Below are 26,342 nucleotides of genomic sequence, written 5' to 3'. Positions count from 1 at the left end.
GTATGTTCCATTTGACTGAAAAGAGAAAAACACAAAGTACTAAAATATTTTAAGAATATTATGAGCATCTGTAATGAGCGGGGGTATGAAGTACAGAGAGAGTTATGACCTGGGCTCCATGAAGACAGGATTCAGAAAACATTAGCATAGTGTTTAAAGAGCCCAGCCCTAGGCTGTGAGCTTGAAGTCTCCCCCTACAATTCCTCTGCCACCACTGCCACCAATGGCGCTATTTCATGGGAGAAAAAGTATCCCTCCTTCCTTGTCTCCTTTTTCCAATCACTCACCCATGTTATGAACTGTTAGAAATGAACTAACAATTAGGCAAAAAGTATCATGAGTGTAACCCAAAAAGGCCCAAACAAAATTCCACGATGCCATTAACCATTACAAAAATAACTTCAGGCTCTCCGTCACTTCCCATGCCCAAACCTGCCCAAACCAGAAACACCCATTAATAAAATCCATTAAGCAGATTCACATGAGAACACACAAAAGGTAACTTCAGAATTTTAAAACAAAACAAAGCAAAATTACAGCCATTTAAACATTTAAATACAGACAGAGAAAGTAGACAGAACCAGGAATTCTGGGAGGCAGAGGAGCGGCAGCAGTGACATCAACAACAGTTTCTACACGTGAAAGGCCCTCATTTCACTAAGCCTCCTAGCAAAGCAAGGCTCCCCCAAACTACTATTAATTAAATGAACAGGATTCTAGATTTTTCTCCTTTTCTTCAAGGCCACTGACAAGAAATATATGGTGTATTTTCCTTGACTAAGAAGTAGAGACTCAGAAGCAAGAGATACCTGCCCAGCCAAAACCTTCTATAAAGTTACTGGGTTTGGGGCTGTTTTACATTAGATAAACCCTTCCTGAGGTTGGAAGTACCCGTGAGAAAATTAATAGTGGTGATTTTATCCTTTATACTTTACATCCTACCTATTGTCCCCTACCCCTACTCCCTTAACCCCAGGATGTACAAAAGGACACTCTAAGGGTAGGGAGCGTTAGGACTCTCAACTCTGGGATGGGTGGAGGGGAGCTAGGCCCAAGCTCTATGTACAACAACTGATAATACAGCTTCTTCCCGCCCAGTAGCATCTCCTTCTCCCCTACAGAAACTGAACACCTGTTTCTCCATTCTCCATCATTTGGCTTTCTGTCTGACTGTCTGGTGGAAAGGCACCTGACCTTGAAGTGAAGGGGAGCAGAACTCTCCTTTCAGTGCAGAAGGAGTGACTGGGAAGAGACAGGTGCAGGATCTTATTTCCTAGAAGATGGACAAAGGCTTCCTCCTATCTGTCTCCGTGTGCATAGTCAGGTCTTGCAGAAGGTGATGGAGTTGAAGAGCAAATTATAGCCTTTTTTTGAAGGACTCCTGACCTTGTAAATAGTGAGATGGGGTTTATGGCCCTTTTCTATCCCAGCTCCCTGCTGTCCTTCCACAAGCAGGAAGATTATTTTTGATGTCCTGGTTCCCTGGAAAAGGGGCCCAAACACACTAGGGCAGGTTGCTCTGGACAGTTACAAAGAGCTTTGTCCTTTCCCGCCCCTGCACAGCACACACACGGAACAGTCCCCACCTCTATCCCTCTGAACGTGTGTGTGCACATGGCACAAGCCTTTCAAGGACAGCTCTTGCTGTACACAGATGTGCCAAAGGTCAAAGCCTGGGGAAAATTCAAGAACCTCAGTTCTGTCCCTCTCAACTAGCTGCCTGAGTGTCAAAAGGCACTGTGTGTCCAGGGTTGGGATGGGAATTTACCAAGTCCTCTGGTACAGGAGGCAGGGATGACACTGTCTACATCAAGGTTTCCTAACCTTGGTACTACTGACATTTTGAGCCAGACAATTCTCTGCTGGGGGAGTTGGGGCTCTGCTGTGCCCTGCAGGGTGTTTAGCAGAATCCCTGGTCTCCAGCCACTAGCTGCCAGTAGCACACAGCCCCACCCCCAGGCACAACAACCAAAAATGTCTCCAGAGATTGCCAAGTGGCCTCTAGGCGACAAAACCACCTCTTTGAGAATCGTTGGTCTAGAGGTAAAGCAGCTGATTGTCCGTGGTGGGGAAGGAACCTAAATGGATTCAGCAAGGTCACAAAAGCAAAGGCTCTGAGCACAGCAACGATGTGAGATAGGGAAGAGAGAGGCCTTGAGACCCAGGGCAGAAAAGATCCTCTAGGAATCAGAAAAGCAGGTATTCCTGAAAAGCTGTAGCAAGGGAAGACATTTTCTCAGAGGATGTGGTGTTGGCCTCGGCAGTGAGAAGAGTTAGTCAGAAGTCAGTAGGTCCATTCCTCTGGAACTCGCCAGGGAAAACCTAGTCTTCATCCAAATTTGGATCAAGGATGGCTTCCTAAGGCTGTGGGATTGTCTCCTTAGTGAGCCTAGGTCACATCTCTGCTTCCGGAGGGCAAAGTCTAGTCTTTCCTCCTAGGATGTGGCAGGGCAGAGGGAGGAAAAGCCACTTCCACTGCCTGCTTAGTGTTCTACCTTGTTCCTTGCCCAGCCCCCCAAAATTCCGTATGAAATTTCATTCAAAAAAGAAATTCACAAAATTAAAAACTGTAAAGAGGCAAAGTAGGCAGGTTCTGCTGTATGGAAAAGAGAAAAAGAACACTCTGGATGAGAGAAAGAAGGCATAAAGTGTATGTGAAGAAGAGATGGGATGTGTGATCTAAGAGCTTTATAAAACAAAACTTTAAAGGTCTGCATATTTTCTTACACCCCCCGCCAAAAGGTCCATGACTAAACTCAGTAAGTAGGGCCCACAGTAGGACTCCATCAGTGTTCTAGCACCACACCTTTTTCTTTTAAGAAAATAATTTGTTTAAAAAGCCTTCCCAAATAAGTCCAACACATCAAAAACTGTTTTTCATAAAGGCGAGAACAAGCTCCAGGCACCGTGTCTCTTTGGGGTAGGGAAAGAGTATATTGCAGTTTAAAACAAAACATAAAACTTTCTTCACAAAAGAAAAGAAGTCTTTTTGGTCTCCTTGACTGTAGCACACACACAAAGTGACAGTTCCTCCAGGCTCCACCAGGAGTGGAGGAAGAGCACAGGGCAGGAGTGCAGAGACTTCTTTTTCCAGGCCCAGGCCTGTGAAAACCGATGACCAAGTGTTAGTCCTCAGCTGGGCCCACAGAGGGGCTGTATTCCTGGTCAGCCCTCTGGAGCCTGGAGCATCAGCATCTCCAAGAATTCATTTATACTCAACAAAGACGGGGAGGGAAATCCTAAAGGAGGCATAAGCCAGAGAGGGTAGGGAGGGGGAATGACAAACATGAGAGTCTGATTTCAGGCTGCTCAGCCCACCCCGCCCCTCAGTATGTGATTCTTACCACTGTTACTTGTTGAACTGGAAAGAATAGACCCCATGGTCTGAGGGAGCATCCACTGTCACTTGATTTTGCTGGCTGCCGCCATCCTGTACCACAGCCAAGGCAGGAGAGTCACCTCGTGCATCCTTTCCTCACCTCCCACTGAAGCAGCCTAGCTAAGTTGCGTGTCCTCCCCGACCAACCCATTCCCACACACCTGTGTGAGTGCACATACACACACAAACACACACGCACACTCAGAGCATCACTTCCCCAACGTTTAGAGCAACCCATCCTCTTCCCAGGACACACGAGTCAATACAAGCCAGCATCCTGGGATTAACTACCATCTGCCAAATGAGAGGAAGGGCCTCATTCAAAGATACAAACTAAGTCTTTCCTTCCTACATTCTTCACATCCCTACCAGCTCTTTGTGAACACAGAATCAGCATCACTGTGAGAGGAAGATTTTGATCAGGGGAAAATGTGCCTCTGTTCATTTTCCAATCTTCAGTCCAAAGAGATTATAAAGCTCTTACCTCAACTGAAACACTGGAAGAAGGCACAGGGGTGTACTGGGAGATGTACGCTCCTTGCATAGCTGCAGCTGTTGGCATATACTGGAATGAGATACATCAACAGGCTTAGAGCAGTGATTCTTGGCTACATTTAAAGCACCTGGGGAGCTGTAAAAAATGCGAGTGCCTATTGTTCCGTCCCCAGAGATTCTAATTTAATTGTCCTAATTTAATTGTGCTTTTTAAAAGCACTTCAGGTGACTCTAAAGTACACTGGCTTAGAGAGGCTTCTAAGTACATGACTACCTTTTCCTCCTCTTTCCTGTCTTCTGCTTTTTCTCAACGCACTGCCTTCTCTGCTTTAAGCCCTCCTGAACAAATCAGAATGCATCCGACCTACAGGAAGACTAATGAGCTTCACCCATTATTCCTGTTACTACTTTGATAAAGACTTCTAGGAAAGTGTATGAACTAGATAAACTAATATGTAGGTAGAAACACCATTTATTTAGTTGCATGAGTAGGAACCAGTTAAAATGAATGAGCTAAAGAGCAGAATGGCTGTATTCCTAGCTCACGGATTATTATCTTTTTAGTTTATCGCCTTTTCTGAGTGTGCCCTCGATGACACTGAAGTGATTCCCATCCTTATTCAAGAGTATTTAAACCTAAGAGTATTACATAGGTATTCTTTGCTTGGTAGGAGTTTATAATAAAAAAACATCCTGCTTTACTGTGCCCGTGCTGCTGAGCGAGAGGTGGCCCAGTTGCTGGGTCAGAGGCCCCATCACGGAGGCAGGCTGGAGAGAAATAGGATGATCCATTCCTGGTGTCGGAACTGAACCCTAGGAGCAGCAACAAAGGACAGGGTTAGCTGGCAGCATCCTGTGAGGCTGCCTGAAGCGGTGATTCGTGGCTACCAGAACCACTGAAGACAGACACTGAAAAGTCCTGGGAAATGACAGGTGAGCAACGACACAGCTATGCAGCAGGAACAAGCACTCTGCCCATCAGTCTGGACGGATCCTTGTCTACGAATAGCAAACTCACAGACTTTAAGGTCAGACACCTGGGTTACACAAGAGACTGAGCCAGAACTCACACCCTTATCTCCTTTCATCAAATCCCACTGTTTTTCTTTACATCAAATTGCCTCTTTGGCTTTTGCCCACTTCTGAACACTCACTGAAGGCTGCATGAGGTATGACTGGTGGTGCATCCAAGACAGGTTAGGTACTTGTAGAGGAGATGTCTGAGTTACTCTCTAATGCAAGTGAAAATAAACAAACAACAATGTTAATTGCCTAGAGACTATTATTTTGTCCAATGATCTGATAATGTTCAGCAAAACCCACATAAGGTTGGAGTGTGCCCCCCCTCAGAAACTGTAAATATTAAGAATAAACTGTTTAAAAAATATTAACAACTCTTACACTTCAAGTAATCCAATTTTAAACTGGGCTACAAATTTGAATAGATATTTCTCTAAGAAGATACACAAATGGCCAACATGCACATGAAACAGGTTCAACAACATTAGTCACTAGGGAAATGCAAATCAAAGCCACAGTGAGATACCACTTCATACCCACCAGGATGGCTATAATTAAAAAAGGACACAATAACAAATGTTATACACTGCAGGTGGGGATGTAAAATGGTACAGGGGCTTTGGAAAACAGTTTAGCAGTTCCTCAAAAAGTTAAACATAGAGTTACTATGTCACCCAGCAATTTCACTCCTAGGTATATACCCTAGAGAAATGAAAACACATGTCCACACAAAAACTGTGCACAATAGTTCAGAGCAGCATTATTCATAATAGCCAAAAGGTGGAAACAACTCAAATGGCCATCAGCTGATAACTGGATAACAAAATGTGGCATATCCATACAATGGAATGTGATTCAGTCATAAAAAAGAATGAAGTACTGATACATGCTACACATGAATAAACTTTGAAAACATGCTAAGTGAAAGAAGCCAGACACAGACACAAAAGACATATACTGTATGCTTCCATTTATATGCAATGTTCAGAATAGGCAAATCTATAGACGTAGAAAGTATATTGGTCATTGCCACGGGCTAGGGGTAAGGGCAAATGGGGAATAACTACTAATGGGTACACAGTTTCTTTCTGAGGTGATGAAAGTGTTCTGGAATTAGATAGTGGGGACAGTTGCATAATTCTATAAATATACTAAAAAGTACTGACTTGTACACTTTAAGAGGATGAATTTTATCGTCTGTAAATCATATCTGAATTTTAAAATTAAAAAAAGCAACAAGAAGCTAGAAATGCATCTTGATAAACAAGTAGGTTTATTCCACAAATATAAGGATTGTTCAAGATCAGAAGCTCTACAAACATAAGTCAAAACTGAAGAAAGAAAGCCATAGTGTAATATTAGATGCTGAAAAGACATTTTAGAAAATTCAGCAGCCATTTACTTTTTAAAAAAATCACAAAATAGGGAATTCCCTGGTGGTCCAGTGGTTATGACTCAGCGCTTTCACTGCCGCGGCCCGGGTTCAATCCCTGATCGGGGAGCTAAGATCACACAAGCCCCGAGGTGTGACCAGAAAATAAATTTTTAAAAATACCACAAAGTAAAATAGAGACTAGAAAGAAACTACTTACATATATTAAAGGCTATTACCAAAAACTATCTGCAAACCTTAACCCAAACAGAGACATATTAAAACCATTGCAATTATAGTAACCTATTAATTAGGTAGTGGGGTCAAATAAATACAATTAGATAAGAACACAGTTGGCATAAAATTGAAAAGGAGGAGAGAACTATTATTTTGCATCAATGATATAACTGTATACCTAGAAAATCTAAGAGATTTAAGTAAAAAAAAAACACAAAAACTAGTAGTAATAAGAGGATTTGGTAAGTGAGCGGTATACAAGATAGACAAACATAAATCAGTAACTTCTCAGTGTATCAGTAAGCATCTAGAAATGCTTATAAAAATTACAGAACACTTAGAAGTATATTTAACAAGAAAAACATAAGACCTACATAAATAAAACTAAGATCTTATTGAAGGATATAAAAATTTGAGAACATGAAAAGAAATACCATATTTTAGGTGAAAAGACTTAGTACTTTTTAAGAAGTCAATTCTCTTTAATATATAGATCTAATGTAATTCCAATTAAAATCCTCCCTCACAGATTTTTAAAAATTAGATAAAATGATCATAAACTTATACAGAAGAATAAATGCCAAAACACAGCAAAGAAAAGTATGAGAGTGGAGAAGGTTTTGTCTTATCAAATATTAGAACATACTATGAAAGCCACTGTAATCAAATCAATACATTATTGAAATAGGAACAGACACAATGATCACTGGAAGAGAATAAAGGATACAGAAAAAGATTCCAGTGTTTACTATATGACAAAGGTGGCATTTCAATTCAGTGGGAAAAGGATGGATTATTTAATAATTTGGTGCTAGGATAACTGGTGAACATTTTGAAGGAAATACAATAGAACCCCTATCTTATGTCATATACAAAAATAAATTCCTGGTTATTATACATTTAAATGTAAAACAATGAAATACATCTTGGGGACCATATGTACAATATAGGGACTGGGAAGACCTTTTAAATTAAGACAAGAAATTCAAAAGCTGTAAGTAAAAGAGCAGACATATTTAACTATACACAGATTTTAAACGTCTGTATGGCAAAAACTGGCGATTCCCAGTGTACGGTCCCTGCAGCAGCAGCAGCAGCAGGAGCAGAATCTGGGAACTTGTTAGAAACACACGTTCTTGCCTCTCACCCTAGACTTGCTGAATCAGAAATTCTTGCTGTGGTGCCCAGTAACCTAGGTTTAATAAGTGATTCTGATGCACAGCTGAAGTTTGAGGACCATAAAGTCAACGGAAAACAATTAAATTTGGAAAAAAAACCTTGTAACAAAGATAACATTCAGAAGATTAGTACTTGTAATATTGACAGGTTTTTTGTTTTTTTGTTTTTTTTTGGCTGCCCCATGTGGCATGTGGGATCTTAGTTCCCCGACCCGGGAACAAACCCATGCCCCCTGCTTTGGGAGCGCAGCATCTTAACCACTGGACCTCCAGGGAAGTCCCAATAATATTGATAGTTTTTATAAGTTGATGGGAAAAGAACAAATAATCAAACAGGAAAATGGGCCAAGCATATGAAGAGCAAATAAAAACATGACCAAAAAAATGCTTAAACTCAGCTGCAGTCAGGGAAGTGCAAATTAAAGTAACAATGTACTTTACATCTATCAAGATAGAAAAAATTTTAAAAGAGCAATGTCACCTCTGGCTGGAGGGAAATGGGTACTCTCATATGTTGCCAGTGGAATGTGAATTGGCACAGTCTTTGTGGAAAGCAATCTGGAAACATCTATAAAACTGAAAGTCCGTGTATTACTCAACCTAACAACCTCACCCCTCAGACTCTAGCCCCCAGAAACAAAAGCACTCATATGTGAGGATATAGGCAAAAGGATGTTTACTAGAACATTATTTGCACCAAATAAAAACTGAAATCCAAAGAATGCCTTTCACTGGGGTATAGTGGAAGAATTCTGGTATATGTGCAGCATAAAATATGTTACTATTAAAAAGGAAATAATTAGAACAGAGCTGCATAAGAACTACCTGGAGGGCTTGTTAAAACTCAGATTGGTAGGACCCGTCCCCAGAGTTCCCGCGACTCTGGGGTGGAGTCCAAGAACTTGTTTCTAAAAATCCCCAGGTAGTGCTGATACTGCTGGTCCAGGGACCACACTTTGAGAATCACTGGTTTAAATGAGAAGAGTAAAGTGTAAAAAATATATTTAATATGGCAAATTTTTGTAACATAAACAATGACTTCCAAAACCCTATACTTATGTGTATATGCAGATAACAAAAAATATGGAAACTAGTAGGAAATTAACATGGGTTTGCTTGTGGGAGTGGTGGACAGAGAGTAAAAGGATGCTTCTACAACAGTCTATATACATGTAGTGTGATCACGTGTTATGCTTTTATGTAACACTATTTGTGTACAGTATGTATAAAGGAAAAAACAAAAGAACAACAAGTAGTTCCCAGCCTAAAACACAATGGTAGGGAAAAACACCACACCCTTTTCTGGGCATGAACATACCTGATATGAAGACAACATACCTGATATGAAGACACAGGAGATGGAAGATACGGGGACAGTGCAGACTGAGCAAGCATCCTGTTGGGGGTGATGTTATAAGGAGCTGGGTAAAACCTGTAGGAAGGGACATCATCAGTAAGGAGTCACAGGAAACTACAAGGCAAGGGCCCCCACTGATAGACACAACCACTTCCCACTAACTACTCTTTTTTTTTAAAAATAAATTTATTTATTTAATTTTTGGCTGCGTTGGGTCTTCGTTGTTGCGCGCGGGCTCTAGTTGCTGCGAGCAGGGGCTACTCTTTGTTGCGGTGCATGGGCTTCTCATTGCGGTGGCTTCTCTTTGTTGTGGAGCATGGGTCTGGTCGTGTGCGCTTCAGTAGTTGTGGCATGCAGACTCAGCAGTTGTGGCTCGCGGGCTGTAGAGCGCAGGCTCAGTAGTTGTGGCGCATGGGCTTAGTTGCTCCACAGCATATGGGGTCTTCCCGGACCAGGGATCGAACCTGTGTCCCCTGAATTGGCAGGCGGATTCTTAACCACTGCGCCACCAGGGAAGTCCCACCACTGACTACTCTTTAAATATCAAGATGAAACATCCGAGTGCCTGGACACATGCCGTTGTCATTTTCAGGTGGCCTGTTTATAGAAAACACCCTTACCCATTCTGAAGAGCTGTGGTGGGGTCATAGGTCAAGGCCATACCACCCTATAAAGAAAGAACACAGCATGCACATTGTGAGCCCTTAGGTGAGAACTGGAACAAGCTCAGAATTTCAAGGCTGAGGATCTATTTGGTTCAACTGATTAAAAACGAAGTCTGAACTAATCCCACTACAACTGTTCCAGGGTTTTTCTGGTTGTGCAGGATGCAAAATTCCATTCAAGATCCACACTGAAGAGCATGTTAAGCAGCCAGCATCTCTGTTACATACTGTAGCTCTCAAGTTTACCACAGAAATCAGGCCATGGAAATTTCCATTCCACTTTTTTTTTTTTTGGCCGCTTTGCTCGGCAAGCAGGATCTTAGTTCCCCAACCAGGGATAGAACCCGTGCCCCCTGCAGTGGAAGCATGGAGTCCCAACCACTGGACCACCAGGGAAGCCCCATCCATTACATTTTAATGTCCTTAGTATTCCTGTCTCCTAGAGGGCCTCTTACCATGTCTCCATTCCTTGGCCAGGCCCGTCCATTTTGCACAAATTTTCCTTGGTTCTGTCGTTTCTTTGGACCCCCATCAGCAAACTTGCAAAGCAAGGGATCAGATGGGGCTGCCAAGAGAGAAAGCAGACAGGCAGCTGAGTCCCACCTCACTTAGTCCACTCACACATGCAAAAATCCTCCAGAATCTTCACAGGAAGTCATAACCTGTGGCCCTCTCAGCCTGATTCCCAGATGCCTCACCTGGTACTCCAGGGGGTGTCTTAATATATTTTCCATTAAAGTGGGTGATGATGGCTTCACACTTCTCTGTGGACTCCATCCTAAGGAGCACAAGAGGAGTTAGGGTCTACCTTCTCCAGGATCTGTACTCTCCTTATATTCGAAGAGAAAGCTCTAAGTTCCCAGCCCCACAAATGCTCCAAAAGTTGTCACTACAGAAATACAGAGTTTCCTCCACACAAAGTCAAGGTATCTTAAAGAGGCAACCCCAGCTTCTAATGAAGGTTTTCTCAACTGGCTCCTGTAGGGGTCCTGAAAGGAATAATGGAGGTCTTCAAACCATGAATATTCCAAAGAAGACACTGATAGATGAGCCTAGTATTGTGTCTGGGTCCCTAAATAAGAATACAATGGCTGTTACCATTATTTTTTATTACAAAATTCCTAATGGAAATTGTTCCCTCACTCTTTTTTTTTTTTTTTTTGCCACGCTGTGCAGCTTGTGGAATCTTACTTCCCCAACCAGGGACTGAACCCAGACCACAGCAGTGAAAGTGCCGAGTCCTAACCACTGGACCACCAGGGGTTCCCCTCTTCCCTCACTTTGATAAAACTGTGCAAGCTAAGAATTTGTCAATATTTATTTTTTGCTTCTGGTTATAATTATCAAGGTCTAAATAGCTACTGATATCATCATTAAGATTTCATGAGTCTGGGCGGGGAGGGATAAATTAGGAGTTTGGGGTAAGCAGATACAAACTAATATATATAATACAGATAAACAACAATGTCCTACTGTATAGCACAGGGAACTATATTCAATATCCTGTAATAAATCATAATGGAAAAGAATATGAAAAAGAATAAACATATATGTATATGTATACATATATTATCTATATATACATATAAACACATATGTATACATATATATGAAAAAGGATATATATATAAATCACTTTGCTGTATACCAGAAACTAACACAATATTGTAATTCAACTATACTTCAATTTTTTTAAAAAAATGGGAGAAAAAAAAGATTTCATGAGTCTGTGGGAGGAAAGAGTATTAAGACAGGGTTTATGGTCCAGAGTGATAGAAAAAACAATGTTAGGAACTACTGAGTTAAAGTGTCTTTTTGGGGAAAGAGGACTGAGTAAGAAATCAGAAAATCTAGATTCCGGCACCCGTTCACCGCTCAAAGGCTCTGTGAGTTAGAAAATGCACGAAAACCCTTCGGACTCATTCCTCATTTCTGCTTCAAATCTCCATCTACCTTATTACACAGGGCTGTATAGATCAAATGAGATAATGCATATAAATGTGTTCTAAAATGATAAAGATCTATATAACACAGGGTACAGTATCTTCCCCTCTTTCCATATTTAAAGTAAGTCTCAGTATATTTTCTATGCCAATAACCACTAAAGATATGAACCATTCCTATGAAGGCAGTTACTAAAAAAAGGCTTCAAATGGAAACTTTTAGAGAAAAGAACCTTAGGTGTCCTAGAGCAAGAAGTGTTGAGTTGGGTTACTCCTACTCCTTAGTCTTTCAAAAGGGTGAGCAGGCATGGAGGGTTTTAAGAGAATCACTTTCAGGACCTCAACTTCCTCATAAACTCTTTCCTAAAACTGATGTGCCTGAGGGAGAGCTTGTGATCACTAATGATCAAGGCTAAAGTCCCCTCTTACAACCACTCTTCTCAATATACTTCGAACTCATCCCAAAGCTCAACACAAGGCATGGAGGACTTGTAACAAAAAGTTACATGTAACAAATGTACATGTACAAGTTACTTGTAACAAAAAGTTACATATCTTTTTGTTAAGTCAGATGTTTCCAATTCTTCCTTCCCACAAGCTAGAGGACTCAACAAGTTGTCAACTGACACCTAAAAAAGTCATTTTGGATGATAGATCACCCTGGTCTTGGCATATAATTCAGAAGGAATTCAAAGAATTCCTATTTTAGCAAAACTCTTTCCATTCCCATTTACTTATTTATGTGAACAAGGTTCCTCACCATGAAAACAAAACACAGGAACAGAACTGGTACTAAACCCTGTCTTGTTACAGCAATAAACAATATTCACTGATGGCTACATGATCTAATTATATAAATCTAAAAGGAGCATTTCCAATAAAATTTACTTTATATGAAATAATTTTGTATCAACATTTTAATATATTTATGTCGTTTGGGGCAACTGTGAACTAATTATAAAGATAATTTTCTTATGGATTAATGCATATAGACTCAGGGCCACAGGAAAAAAAATTTATATACATATTTTCGTTGCAGAGAAGTAAAACAGAATGATCCATACAAAGACTTTCAACTATAAAAGTATTTTACACTAGAATACAATTCTGTAGGGAAATACAATGGAAATACAAGATCAAGAAGAAAAAAAGAACACTATAAGAATGATGTAAGAGTTATGACTTTAAAAAAAATGCCCTAGGTATTTTTAAAATGATTTTGTGTATCAAATTGCTATGACATTTAGATCTCATTTAGATACATTTTTAAATGATATGATAGTTTTATTTAAAAATGTCAATTTTTATAAATTGCTGGAAATTATACTTTGCAAGAATCTAAATGTACGAAGAAAATCTGTAGGTATTAATGTAGAAACACACAAGAGATTTCATAGTTTTTTAAGTTTTCAAAGCCATATTTCCCAAACTGGGCTTTGAGGCACCCTGGGCCATTGTGATGAGCTCACAGAGGCACAACAAGGGATATTTTAACTTTCTGAAGAAAATACAGCAATACCTATTGGATATCTACTGTAAAGATGACTAACTCTAAACAGTTCATCATTTCAACATTAGATCACCCTACAATCCTTTAGATAACATATTTTTGCAAAGCTGGTTTTTCAGTGGTTGCTATGACAAAAGCAAGTACCATAAGAAAACTAATGTGTAACAGGAAATGAGGGTGTAACTGTCCAATCTGATTCCAAGGTTTGAGAAGTTGTGTAGTGTCCAACAGGCACACATTCACTAGAAAGTATAGTTATTTAAGAGTGAAATAAAAATATTTTCTCTTTCAATGTATTTTTCAAATAACTACAAAGTTGTTAAGATATTTATTAAACACTTTTTGAATTGTCTAGACCATTTAATTACTTAATAAATTGAATTGTTAAGTATTTCTTTTGTCTAGGGCTAAAAAATTATCGAGACAACTAAGGTACCATGAACTGGAGCTTTTGCTTTAAGAAGAGTATGGAGCAAAAAAGTTTGATGATCACAAACCTTAGAAACTCCCCTTTAGTTATACTTGGGATTGCCAGCAGGTGGTGCCACCAAGATTGAGTTGGCTAGGGAAAAGGTCCTATTCCTTGTTCTCAAGGTCTAAAACACTCTATAGAGTAAAGGAATGTTCTTGGACCAGAGAAGATATTATAAAAGAAAAAGGGACTTTTAGATCACTTACTCCAATACTTTTCAAACTTTTTTAGAAAGGCAACAGAATCTCCTTTCAAGCAAAATCTTAAATAAAAGCAGAACCATTTCCTAAGTGGGCTAGAAGAGGCTGAAGCCCTACAATAGTGACCCTAAGCTCAGAAGAAGGTACCCTGAAAAACTCTGCAGCTCTAGGGAACACCTTAAGAAAATCACTCATCTAAATCTCTACTTCAGAGTAAACCAAGGCTCATAAAGATCTGATATCACATGGGCAGTTAGTCGCAGAGCTGGTTCTAGAATCTAAGACTCTCAACAGATCTGAAAAGGTAGACCAAATCTTCCATTTCATCCTGCTGATCCTGAAGCCAGAAGGATAAGGGCTCTGCTCCTGTGAGACCTTGGGCAAATCAGTTCATATTGGGAATTTTGGTTTCCTTTTCTATAAAATGGAGAATTAATATTTATTTCACAGATTAAGAGATAATAGGATGAGAAATACTCAGTAAACTATAAGAAGATATGGAATTATTTTATTCTGGTTAGGTCTGAATCAAAGGAACAAAGGCTAGAATAGCAGAAAGTAATGGGGAAAGGATAAAGATTTGGGAGAAAATAGGTTTGTGAGTATTGTGACCTAAAATTAAATGAACTTTTGATTTACTGCAAGTACTTTCGACTAATAGTTTGGTCCTGGGGGGAGCAGGGCACAGACTTTTTGGTGATCTTCTAAGCGACATTCCTTATTAACCTCATCATTTCCCATTCTTGGCATCCCTCACCTTGCAAAGCCAACCCCTCTGCTGGTCCCACTGGTGTCTCGAAGGATTCTAGTGGAAATAACCTGGCCAAAGGGCTTCAGCATTCCCTCCAGTTCTTGCTCATCCATTGACAGTGGGAGGTTTGAGATGTATAAATTTGTGGGGTCCTGCTCCTGTTGCTATGGAAATAAAAGTGAAAAAATGAATTTCATATCTCTTAACCCTCTCCCACCCTCAGTGGGCAACCACAAAATGACATCTCAGAAAAGAGAGAGCAGGAAGGCATGCACATAAACAAAGCGAATCTTAACGATTTGTAACACCTAGTCCCACTATCATGGGTCATGGGTTATATATTGAGTCCGGGCCAAAAAACCCCATAGATTTAATATTTCTATTACTGTACAAGCCCACAATACAAGCCATCAATGAAGTTTTTGGCTGTCTCTTTAAGAACTAGGCAGAGCAGCGCTCTTCTCTCCTATCCAACAGCCCAACAGCCTGTCCCAGAGGCTGGATTCTCTTGGACTGCCTTTGCTTCCCAGGCTGGATTGTTCTGGGTAATCCCCCCACTCCGCTCTTCCAGCCACAGCAGACTCCTCTTAGTAGGAATGCCTGTACACTCCCTGATGGAGGGAAAGCAGGAGGAGGAGAGAAGGGAAAAGGGAAGCCAGTGTGCTGAGGGTTGCACTAAGAGCCAGATGTATAGCTCACTGGGTCACCATGGAGCCCTGAAAGTTCTAGTCTCATAGGAAGTCTAAAGTCACTCTAATGTCAGAGGGCTTTTCTCTAGAAAGAAGAGGCGGGAGAGGGCCTCCCTGGTGGCGCAGTGGTTAAGAATCCGCCTGCCAATGCAGGGGACACGGGTTCCAGCCCTGGTGCGGGAAGATCCCACATGCCACAGAGCAACTAAGCCCGTGTGCCACAACTACTGAACCTGTGCTCTAGGGCCCGCAAGCCACAACTACTGAAGTCCGCGCGCCTAGAGCCCATGCTCCGCAACAAGAGAAGCCACTGAAATGAGTAGCTCATGCACCGCAACAAACAGTAGCCCCCGCTCAACACAACTAGAGAAAGCCCGCACAGCAATGAAGACCCAACGCAGCCATAAATAAATAAATAAATAAAACAAAACAAAAAAAAGCACTGCAGATAGCCCTTGCCCATCAACCGCATGGCTCTTAAACCTCTGGAAGCCTTTGGTGCTAACTACAACCCCTCAGAGGAATAGACACGGGGTAGTACCCTTACCTTTGCCATCTGTGCTTGCACACCACTGGCTTTCAGTGCTGTTACAGCTTTCTGTGCTGCTGAAGGACTGTCAAAGTCCACAAAGCCATAGCCTGGAACAGGGAAACAGCATCACTGGGAGGTGGGGGGTGTGAGGGAGGTAGGAGGCCCAGGCTTTTCAGGAAACAGAGGAGGAGTTACGATCCACGCAACAGAAGTGGTAGGGAGGAAGAGAAATGAAGAGGTTTCAGGTGGTTATCCACGTGCTCCTCAGACCCTGTGAGATTTGGTCTGCTTTATAGCTGAGAATGCCAAGGGCAACGAGGTCTTTATGGTATCCTTGCCTTCCTCCCTCTCCCCTAAGAAATCCTAGGTTTCAAGAATTAGGCTCCTCTAATAATTCACAGCCCCCCTCTATTTCAAAAAGAACCCCCTTCTCTTTTCTAGGCACACCCCCAGAAATGCTAGGCATGTAGGAAATACAGCCTCTCCACAGCAGATAATCAGCCACCTGCTGGAAGAAGCCCCTCCTCACCCCAATGTACAGCCCTTTCCCCTCCTTCCACTCTTCCATCCCCACCTAGAATTGCTCAAAACCCCAACAAACCCAACCCACCTCCACAAACAAAAGGCATTTACAATGCTTTGCTAAGCAGAAATAAACTCACCTACGAATATCTACCATCCAATCCAGGGAAACATGACACCCAAAGTAGGTCCAGGGGACTCAAAGGCACTCTGTGCAGGCTTCTAGCCTTGGGTCCTCAAAACAGCATTTTCAGCTCTAGCTATCTGGTCACAAAGAATCTAAATACCTACTAGTCTTTTAAGCCTGAAAACCCTGAGGACTCCTTCCTGACACTAGAAACCAGGGACTTGCAGCAATAAAGGGCAAAGGCAAGGGATGGCCTCACTTACAGCTGTTCTCCACCACCAAGAACAGCTGTTCTCCACCACCAAGAACAGCTGTTCCCTTACCTTTGCATTTGTTTGTGGTCTTGTCCAGTATGGCCTTAGTGGAGACAATCTTGCCATATCTAAGGGAGAAGAAAATGTAAAGTGATAATCTGGGGACAGGGATTTAGACTAGGACAGAGATTGAGACATCTAGATGAATCCATGCTGTCTTCACTCCCACTAGGAAAACTGTCCCTACTCAAACCTTAGAATAAAGAAGAAATGAATTTAAAACGTCACACTTATCATATAAACCTATTCCCCAAAGGTACCTACAAGAAATAAGGTAACTGCAGTCCCTACACTATCAACACATTTCTCTCTTCTTCCCCAAATAAGACTCAGATACTAGTTAGAAAAAGACTACTGTCTTTTTTTGGGAAAGAAGCTTGGTGGTGTCCACATAGCAGTGTGTAAGGCCAGAGCTCTGGCTAGAATTCCTTGAGGACTAAAAATAATCCTTGATGTTATTTATCTTCCTTTGAACAAACACCATTCCTCCTATGAAAAACTGTTTCTCTTCTCTGACACCCCACTCTTTACCCTTCTATTGGCCCCCTGACTGAAGGTCAACTTGAGCCAAACTGCTTTTGTTCAAATCCTGGTTCTGCCACTTTATAGCTACGTGTGATCTTGGACAAGTCATTTAACCTTTCTGTGCCTCAGTCTCACCATCTGTAAAATGGAGATAGGATTGTTGGAAATATGAAATGAGTTCATGAATATAAAGCACTAATGTCTATCAAATGGTAAACACCTGAACACTCTTAACTGCTATTATTATTATATATTATATTATATTATTATTATATTCATGGGACCTCAACATTTAACCAAATGGCTCTTTCCTGCTTTAATCTCTAAGACTTCTATTTCTTTTTCTTTTGTTTTTTGGCTGCACCTCGCAGCTTATGAGATTTTAGTTCCCCAACCAGGGATCAAACCCAGGGCCCCAGCAGTGAGAGCACCGAGTCCTGACCACTGGACTGCCAAGGAATTCCCTGACTTCTATTTCTTATTGTCAAGATTTCAGTGTATTAGGGAGGGGAGTGGGCATAAAAGCAAATGCAACAGCTGTGTTAAGAAAATTATCCAAAACTTGACGATAAGGCAAAATGAGGATTGCGCATTCTTTCAATGTCATTCTGGAACACTGTCTACAAGGCCCATTCAAGGTACATTCTGTTATCTAGGGAGATGTTTCTTTGTTTCAGTTACTATTTATTACTGATGTGCGCCCAGATTTTGTGAAGATACATATTAATTTGTAGATTTTTATCTAGTAGAAATACAAATAATTTATGTCCATTAGAAAAGATGATCCCAAAGGTTACTGTTTTACTGTCCTATAGGGTATGAACCAGTTTTCTCTATAACCTAGTAATCTTATTCCAACATTCTTTCTTCAATACCTATCAATACTCAGTCCCTCAAATGCTCTTTGAACCCATTTTACCATCCTGCTAGTTCCCTCACTAATGAGTAAAATAAATATTTGGCATGCGTTCACCTATATCTGTAGGAGAGTTATGTTTTTCAACTTTCTGAAAATTATACTTTGGCAGCAGAGTCATGTGGAGTTCCCCAAACTTGAGCAGTGGAGTATCTATCACAGGTCAGGGATTATGTTAGAAGTGTTCTACTGTAAAGAAGTCTCTACATTCCACTCGAGGAGGGTGAGAATATTAGAGAGACAGAACAGAAAGCACTAACAAAGTCAGAAGTATACAATTTAACTGAAAACAGTTGGCAGGGACTGAATTTGAGATGAATACCTGAAACAAGCATTTTTTTCTACTTTTCCTCTCATCCCATCCCTAAAGAACATACGATGATTGATGTATTTGTTTTGCTCCTTGGCAGCCTCTCACTGACTGTTTTAGTGGAGCTCTGTGACCCACTGGATTAGACAGAATAAGCCAAGCGATGCCCTGGAGGCTAGAATGGATGTGGTGAACCTAACCCTTCAGGGCTACATACTTGGATTCTTTCCCAAATTTAGGAAGGGAAGGGATGCAAGAGACTGTAAGCCTGAGGACACACACGCTGCTATCCCTATCGAGGCCCCAGGGTGGAGCCTGCTGTGGTCTGAGCAGCCTGAGACTTTGAGCTCAGAATTTCCACTTCAGCTGGCAACAGCTGGATCGTGCAGCTTCCTCCTCCGAAGGAGCCCCTCCAAGAGAACCAGGAGTTTCAGTTCCAGACTCCACGCCTCTCCTTCCTGTCCACGAGGGCTTAGGATCCAGCAACATTTACTTCCCGTACAATCTAGAGAGATAACTGGGACAAAGGCAGGAAGTCCTATGCATGGGAAACACCCTTCACAGAGAGGTGTCCCTCCCAGCTCACACACCCATGAGGATTCCACCCACCAGCTCTTCACAGCTTCCCTTTCATCATAACTCATCTAGCACCTATTCTTTCCCTTCCTCATTCCCACTTCTCTATGGTCCCCTACTGGGCTCCTTACTTCCATCTTACTGTACATGCTGACCCTGACTATTCTCATCCCTTCAGACACAGCAGAAGGTAAGGCAACTATTGGGAAGGGCAAAATGAAAGTCTAAAAGTATAGTGAAGTAGAATTGAGTTTTTTCTCTGTCTTGTGGAGTGAGAAGATTGATTTTTGCAGCACATTATATTTAGTACAAGAAATACAGGGTGCAGAAATCAAGGAACTAGATTGATATGATACTCTTTTCCCTCATAAACCAACATTTTTGCCATTTCCCATTCCCTCAAAAAAATTACTAGTCCTAGACTAAGTTCCCTAAGTTCCATTTAAATACCCTTCTAGCAAGGTAAGCCAAGGTAACAGATTCAGGTTTTATACACACATCTAGCCTTTAGAAACTGATTTTGTGCAGCCTGGTGCTAGCAAACTTCCAAAAACCACTACCTCAGTAGAGTAAGGGATTTATAGAGTACCTCTGAGCCTCATACAATGACATTTTGAGGGGAGAACGTTTGCCTCTTCAGGATTTGGAACAGCTGCCACATACTTATACTGTTATGGGAGTCTGAGTTAGTTTGACCACTTTAGAAAACTGTTTACTAGTATCTACAAAAGCTGAACAAATGTATATCCTATGATTTAGCAATTTTACTCCTAGGTATGTACCCAACATAAATGTATATACTTATACACATGCACCAAAAGACATGTACAAGTTCACAGCAGCACTATCCGTATCCATAATAGTCACATACTGGAAACAACTCAAATGTCCAGCAACAGTAGAACAGGTAAATAAACTGTAGTATATTCCTATGATGGAATTCTATAAAGCAATAAGAATGAACAAATTTTTGCTATATGCAACGATGCTGATGAATCTCACAAACAACATTGAACAAAAGAAACCAGACGTAAAACGGTATGTGCTATATCATTATATTTATATGAAGTTCAAACAAGCCACATCAATCGTTTAGAAGCCAAACAGTAGATACGTTTGGGGGTGGAGGAGAGACTGTCACTGGGAGGTGGGCTTCTGAAGAGCTGGTAATGTTCTATTTCTTGATCTGGTTACAAGGATGTGTTCACCTTGTGAAAATTCACTGTTCTATAAACACTTCTGATTTGTGCACTTTTCTGTATGCTTGTTATACTTCAATTAAGTTTTAAAAGATGGTAAATTTACAAAGACTAAGGTTCCTATTTTTATTTCTTTCTAAACTCGATTTCCCCTTCCCCATTAATACTCCCATCCCACCGGACTTCTGCCTCTAATCAGTCCCCCATATAAATGATTTGAAACACATATATTTCTGCCAAATGGAACTGAGCTGGCATCTCTGCATTCCTGCAATTTTTCCAGCTTTCCTAATTGGGCTAATTCCACGGTAGTTGTCTCCACCTCATGACTCAAATCTATGCTGAAGAAACCCCAAAGATCTTTAGGGGGTAGATGCCAAGTGACAACTCTTTCTCCATCTTCTTCTTTATCCACTAATTTGTGGGCTCCTCTGGGTCACTGAGAATAACTCTAGCAGCAGAAACTCCCCTAAGTGTATAATTCAATTGGCTAGTCCCACTTTCTTCTATCCCTATTGCTGGTTCTCACTATCTTCTAATCAATATCTTTAGAGATACTGAGCATTTCTATTCAAGGTGTAAGGATAGGAACCTTTCCACTAAGACCATCAGTTCTGGGTACATGCTGGAAACAAAGTCATATACTAACTAGGCTTCAAAGGTCAGCCCTATCCAGCTTTCCTCAGAGAAACACATAAAAGTTTTATATATTGGTAGTAGGTAGAATTTCTCTAAGAGGGGCTGCTGAGAAACCTTGCAACTATAGGGGTAGAAGCAAAATATTGATAATATTGCATTTCAGGATAAGAGCATCTGGTAAGAAGCCAGTATCACCAAATCTGTACTGTCCCTAGAAACCTACCCCTATGTACCCCAACTTACGACTGACACAACTTGACTAGGTCCTGGTCGGTAGTGCTTGGCTGCAATCCCCGGATGTAGAGGTTGGTTTTACTCAGCTGGTCATTTACAGTGCTCCCACTGCTGCTGTTAGGGGTACTGTTGCTTGGACTAGGTGGTGCCATTGGCTGAGACAATGACACATATGTCTGCAGGGAGACATGAAGAACAAAAGGTCAGAAGAATTATACCTTTAGATGCTGAAGAGTGAGGAAGATCTTGGCCCCTTGGAAAGAATGATTCCAAACTTTAACAGCAATGAAGTCATCAAAAGAGTTAAAAGGGCTTCCCTGGTGGCGCAGTGGTTAAGAATCCGCCTGCCAATGTAGGAGACACAGGTTCAAGCCCTGGTCTGGGAAGATCCCACATGCTGAGGAGCAACTAAGCCTGTGCACCACAACTACTGAGCCTGCGCTCTAGAGCCCACGAGCCACAACTACTGAGCCCGCGTGCCACAACTACTGAAGCCCATGCGCCTACAGCCCGTGCTCTGCAACAAGCGAAGCCACCGCAATGAGAAGGCTGCGCACTGCAATGAAGAGTAGCCCCCGCTCACCGCAACTAGAGAAAAGCCCGTGTGCAGCAACCAAGACCCAATGCAGCCCTTAATTAATCGATTGATTAATTAATCGATTGTTTTTTTAAGAGACAGTTAAAAAAGAAACCTAAAGGAATTCCTCTCTGCCATAAAATAAGAAAATATTTAACTGTCCTACCTAACTTTCAGGGGAAATGAGAGGCCAAAATAAGCTTGTTAAAGGTTTTGAAAAAAGGTACTTTGTTATAGAGGAATGTTTTTATCATACAGATGCTGGAGACACAATTAATGTATGCCTCTTAAGTAAACTGTTTAATGAGACAAGACTAATAAAATCTAGGTTCCATTCAAAAATCACAGAGGAACTAATAAAAATTTATTAAATGATGAAGGTATAGAAAAGTTGAACACAGATTATTCATAAAACTGTAGAATATGAGACTGCAAAATACCTGCAGGAGCTTGAAAATTATTATAAGATTAGACAAACAAAATGAAATATTAATTACCATGCCAGGTAGTAAAAAATGAAATTTGTTACTATGCTGATAGGGGTTTAGTCGTAAGTTATTTACAAGTTTTTAAAAGTTTAAATATGAATGAATAATAGATAAAGTATGGTTAAGGAAATCCAGCATTTGGGGTGAAACATCTCTAATTTTTCACTACTGATACCAGGACAGGCAACCAGACTCTGCTACATTTTGGGGGGGTACTTCTGTTAGAGAAAAATTACCAGGTTGACTGGAACATGGATCCAATTCTTTCATGACATATTTTATACCCTTATGCGCTAATCAGGCTTCTAGTGTGTGTGTGTATGTATGTATGTATATATATATATATATATATATATATATATATATATATATATATGGTTCAAAATCCTCTAAATTTGCATAATTACCTATAATATAGTGCATTTTACTATATCATACTCATATTCCAGTTCTCCCTTGGCTTAAAGCACTGTATAGTATAAATCTATTTGGAATTACTTCCCTATAAAATACTAGCTGCATCTCCAGGTTTTCCCCCTCTCTCTCTTCTTTGGTGGTAGTGGTAAGGGATTAGAGTGGTAACAGAAGAAAAAGGGAAACATGAATATCAAAGAGGGGAAATCTTCCCCCCAAAGAATCTTAATGTGAAATGTGCCTCTTATATTTCATGCCTCTGACCTTTAGCAAACTTTAAAATAAAAATCTTTGCTCAAGCTAAATATGTTGAAGAAAGTATTTACCTATTTTTGTCACTATACACAGTCACAAATGTGTACCCACTTGCAAATACACAGTTCATTCCTCAGCTCTATACTGCAGCAAAGAAGAAACCCAATACCACATTCTGGAATGGCCCAAAGCCTCATGACCTACTGTAGCTCTTGATACACCCTTTATATTTCCTATCCTGGTCCCCCTCTCTTTGCCAGCACTTATACTAGGATCTTCCATATAGAACAATCCATGTACCAGAAGAATATGAATTATTCCTCTGTAGTGGTAGTGATAGTCGACAAGTGCAGGGCAGGGCACATGCATGTTTTTCAGCAACTTTCAGACAACAAGACAAAAACAGGGCAAATAAACCTAAAAGTCATACATCCAGTGCTAGAAATGGCAGTACATACTTTAAGAATGATGTTGAAATCTCCACTGAATTAGTAGATATGTAATAATAATCAAATACTAGTGGTCTAGGCCCCCTCCATTATCACTACTGTTTTAAGTGCATCATCTGATTTAAAGTGGAGGCAAGGGGCTTCCCTGGTGGCGCAGTGGTTGAGAATCTGCCTGCCAATGCAGGGGACACGGGTTCGAGCCCTGGTCTGGGAAGATCCCACATGCCTTGGAGCAACTAGGCCCGTGAGCCACAATTACTGAGCCTGCGCGTCTGGAGCCTGTGCTCCGCAACAAGAGAGGCCGCAACAGGAGAGGCCGCAATAATGAAAGGCCCGTGCACCGCGATGAAGAGTGGCCCCCACTTGCCGCAACTAGAGAAAGCCCTCGCACAGAAACGAAGACCCAACACAGCCATAAATAAATAAATAAATAAATAAAAATTGTATAACTTAAAAAAAAAAAAAAGATTTATAAAAAAAACAAAAAAATAAAAAATAAAATAAAGTGGAGGCAAGAAGGGACTTCCCTTGTGGTCCAGTGGTTAAGACTCTGCACTCCCAGTGCAGGGGGCCCGGGTTCAATCCCCGGTCAGGGAACTAGATCCCACATCCCACAACTAAGAGTTCACACGTCACAACTAAAGATCCCGCATGTCGCAACTGAAAAGATCCTGCATGCCGCAACTAAAAAGATCCCACACGCCGCAACGAAGATCCCGCATGCAGGAACAAAGATCCCACATGCCACAACTAAGACTGGGAGCAGCCAAATACATAAATAAATATTAAAAAAAATAATAAAGTAGAGGCCAAGAAGATTATCAACTATATTCTAATCATGGCTGTTCCTGAGTGCAGAATAAGAAGATCACTACTGGAGATCATTCACTAAGACATGGCCTTTCCTCATCTCTAAGGAATTGCCATTATTGATCCTTAGCTGAGAAAGCCAAGCTTCTTCTAATATGAGAGTCTAGGGAATTCCCTGGTGGTCCAGTGGTTAGGACTCGGCGCTTCCACTGCTGGGGTCTGGGTTCAATCCCTGGTTTTGGGAACTAAGATACTGCGAGCCGCATGGTGTGCCACACCCTCACCCGCCCCTAAATAAATAAATAAATAAATAAATAAGAGATCCTAGGCCTGGGGGTGATGATGATGCCAACAGTAACAATGATAGCAGAAGCAACTCTAGCAGCATCATATCATGTGCCAAGCACTGGCAGATGAGATCACCTGCCTCAGCTAGAGTTCATCTATCCCAATGTGAGAGAATATTCCTAAGAGGAAGTATCAATGATGCTACGACTGTCCAAATAAGAACACAAGGGTTATTGAGGAAAGAAAGAAATTGAAAAGAAGCTTTTGGTTTACTACCATGGTTATAACCTTGGTTTTAACACTAATGTCTTAACTATAATCTAAAAATATGACTTAGTCAATGATAAACTTGCTGCAGGGCCAGAAAAATTCCTAGAAGATATAGTTCAGAAAAAAAAAACCCCAAAACTTTTGTTTTGCTATTCCCAAACAGCTTCTGAAACTACTATGTAGTCTCCAAAGAGAAAAAATAGAAAAATATTCTTTTCAAGAGAATTCAAGAAAAAACGTCAAGAAAGCCTCTAAGTAAAGCTTATCTGGCTTCCCGAAAGAAACTATTTGGAGAGACAATAATAACTAATGTAAACTAATGATCCTTGTTTACCTATGTATGTAAAAGAGAAAAGGGTAGTATATATGAGAGTCCAGAGGATTGAGATATTCTTACTGGGCGAGAGAAGGGTGGGGCAGTATTGTCTCTCTTGACTCTTATTGGTCTGTCTGTAATGGTTCTCTGAGGCCACTGGTTCTCTGTCAGAGCCGAAGCTAGAAAATGAAGAGCAAGATTTGAACTCTTTAAAACAAGGCCCTCATATTTGGCCTAGAATCTTAGACACCTGGGATGGTATTAAATTTGCCTTTAGAAATAAAGCATGGTAGTATATTATCATGTAGCAAAGAAATATGTAAAGTTATCCAGTAGAAAAGGTAGGTATGAGTCTTCTTTTTTTTTTAATATTTATTTATTTATTTGGCTGCGTCGGGTCTTAGTTACAGCACGCGGGCTCTTCCTTGCGGCACTCGGGCTTCTCTAATAGTGGTGTGTGGGCTTCTCTCTAGTTAGGTGGGCGGGTTCCAGAGCTCAAGGGCTCAGTAGTTGCAGCATGGGGGCTTAGCTGCCCCACGGCATGTGGGATCTTAGCTCCCTGACTGGAATCAAACCTGCGTCCCCTGCATTGGAAGGTGGATTCTTAACCACTGGACCACTAGGGAAGTCCCTAGGTATGAGTCTTCTCATGAAGGAGATTTAATTCTGGAAGTGACTGGGAAACATTAACAGGTTTATAAGCTGAGAAATGACATGATAACATATACTTGAGAAAGCTAACACTAGGTGCATTATCCCAGCTGGTTCAGAGGGGTAGGAGACCAGAGGTGGTAAGACTAGTTAGGAGATATCAGACATGAAAGGAGGTCAGGAAAAAGTATAGAAGTTAAATTCAGACTTGCAGAATTTGAAGTTATCTGCTTGATGGATATATGCTGAATGCTTTTACAATAAATACTGGTTAATTTATTCATTTAGTAAACACTTAAATACCTTTAAAATACTATGCAGGGAAGGCGTGAAAAGCCTGGTAGTTAGTGTGGAAGAGCCTGGAAGTTTGATTTCTTAGCTAAAAGTTAACGCACCACCTTAGAAATATAGGCTTATAAAGGAGGTATTAATGCTTTTAGAAAGTTCTAGTATTGCACTAATTCTTTGGGAAATGGAGTAAATTCAGTTATGATCCCTGAAGGTGGGAAGCAATCTCAGGGCGAGGACTTTTTGGCTTTGGATCTTCCAGTGAAACCCAGATGCCTATGGGCAATGCGTTACCAAGGCAGAACAGGGAACACTGGATTGCAAGGACGAATTGATTGAATGCAAACGCTAGGGAACACCAAATTTGAGGTTGG

At 41.0% G+C, this 26,342-nt stretch overlaps 1 protein-coding gene across 5 annotated transcripts in view; it reads right to left on the bottom strand.

Moving 5' to 3' along the window:
* Nucleotides 1–538: 538 nt before the first annotated feature.
* Nucleotides 539–26,342, bottom strand: part of RBMS2 (RNA binding motif single stranded interacting protein 2) — a 60,191-nt gene continuing 34,387 nt past the window's right edge. The window contains exons 2-14 of one of the 5 annotated variants that reach the window (XM_068559791.1): nt 21,172–21,338; nt 16,773–16,831; nt 15,816–15,907; nt 14,586–14,743; nt 10,402–10,481; nt 10,159–10,268; nt 9,659–9,705; nt 9,020–9,113; nt 5,029–5,106; nt 4,577–4,687; nt 3,864–3,944; nt 3,345–3,430; nt 539–3,239 (exon numbers count right to left, since the gene is read on the bottom strand). In XM_068559791.1, the coding sequence (XP_068415892.1) occupies nt 3,350–3,430; nt 3,864–3,944; nt 4,577–4,687; nt 5,029–5,106; nt 9,020–9,113; nt 9,659–9,705; nt 10,159–10,268; nt 10,402–10,481; nt 14,586–14,743; nt 15,816–15,907; nt 16,773–16,831; nt 21,172–21,338 (1,158 nt within the window). In that variant the 3' untranslated portion in view covers nt 539–3,239; nt 3,345–3,349. The remainder of the gene's footprint in view (nt 3,240–3,344; nt 3,431–3,863; nt 3,945–4,576; nt 4,688–5,028; nt 5,107–9,019; nt 9,114–9,658; nt 9,706–10,158; nt 10,269–10,401; nt 10,482–14,585; nt 14,744–15,815; nt 15,908–16,772; nt 16,832–21,171; nt 21,339–26,342) is intronic. The other 4 variants (XM_068559792.1, XM_068559794.1, XM_068559793.1 and 1 more) reach the window with 4 other exon arrangements.

This window comes from Eschrichtius robustus, chromosome 13 (genome assembly GCF_028021215.1).
Source record: "Eschrichtius robustus isolate mEscRob2 chromosome 13, mEscRob2.pri, whole genome shotgun sequence".
Lineage (NCBI taxonomy): Eukaryota > Metazoa > Chordata > Mammalia > Artiodactyla > Eschrichtiidae > Eschrichtius > Eschrichtius robustus.
Note: the sequence above shows the minus strand (reverse complement) of the source record. Positions and strands in the feature narration are given on the sequence as shown.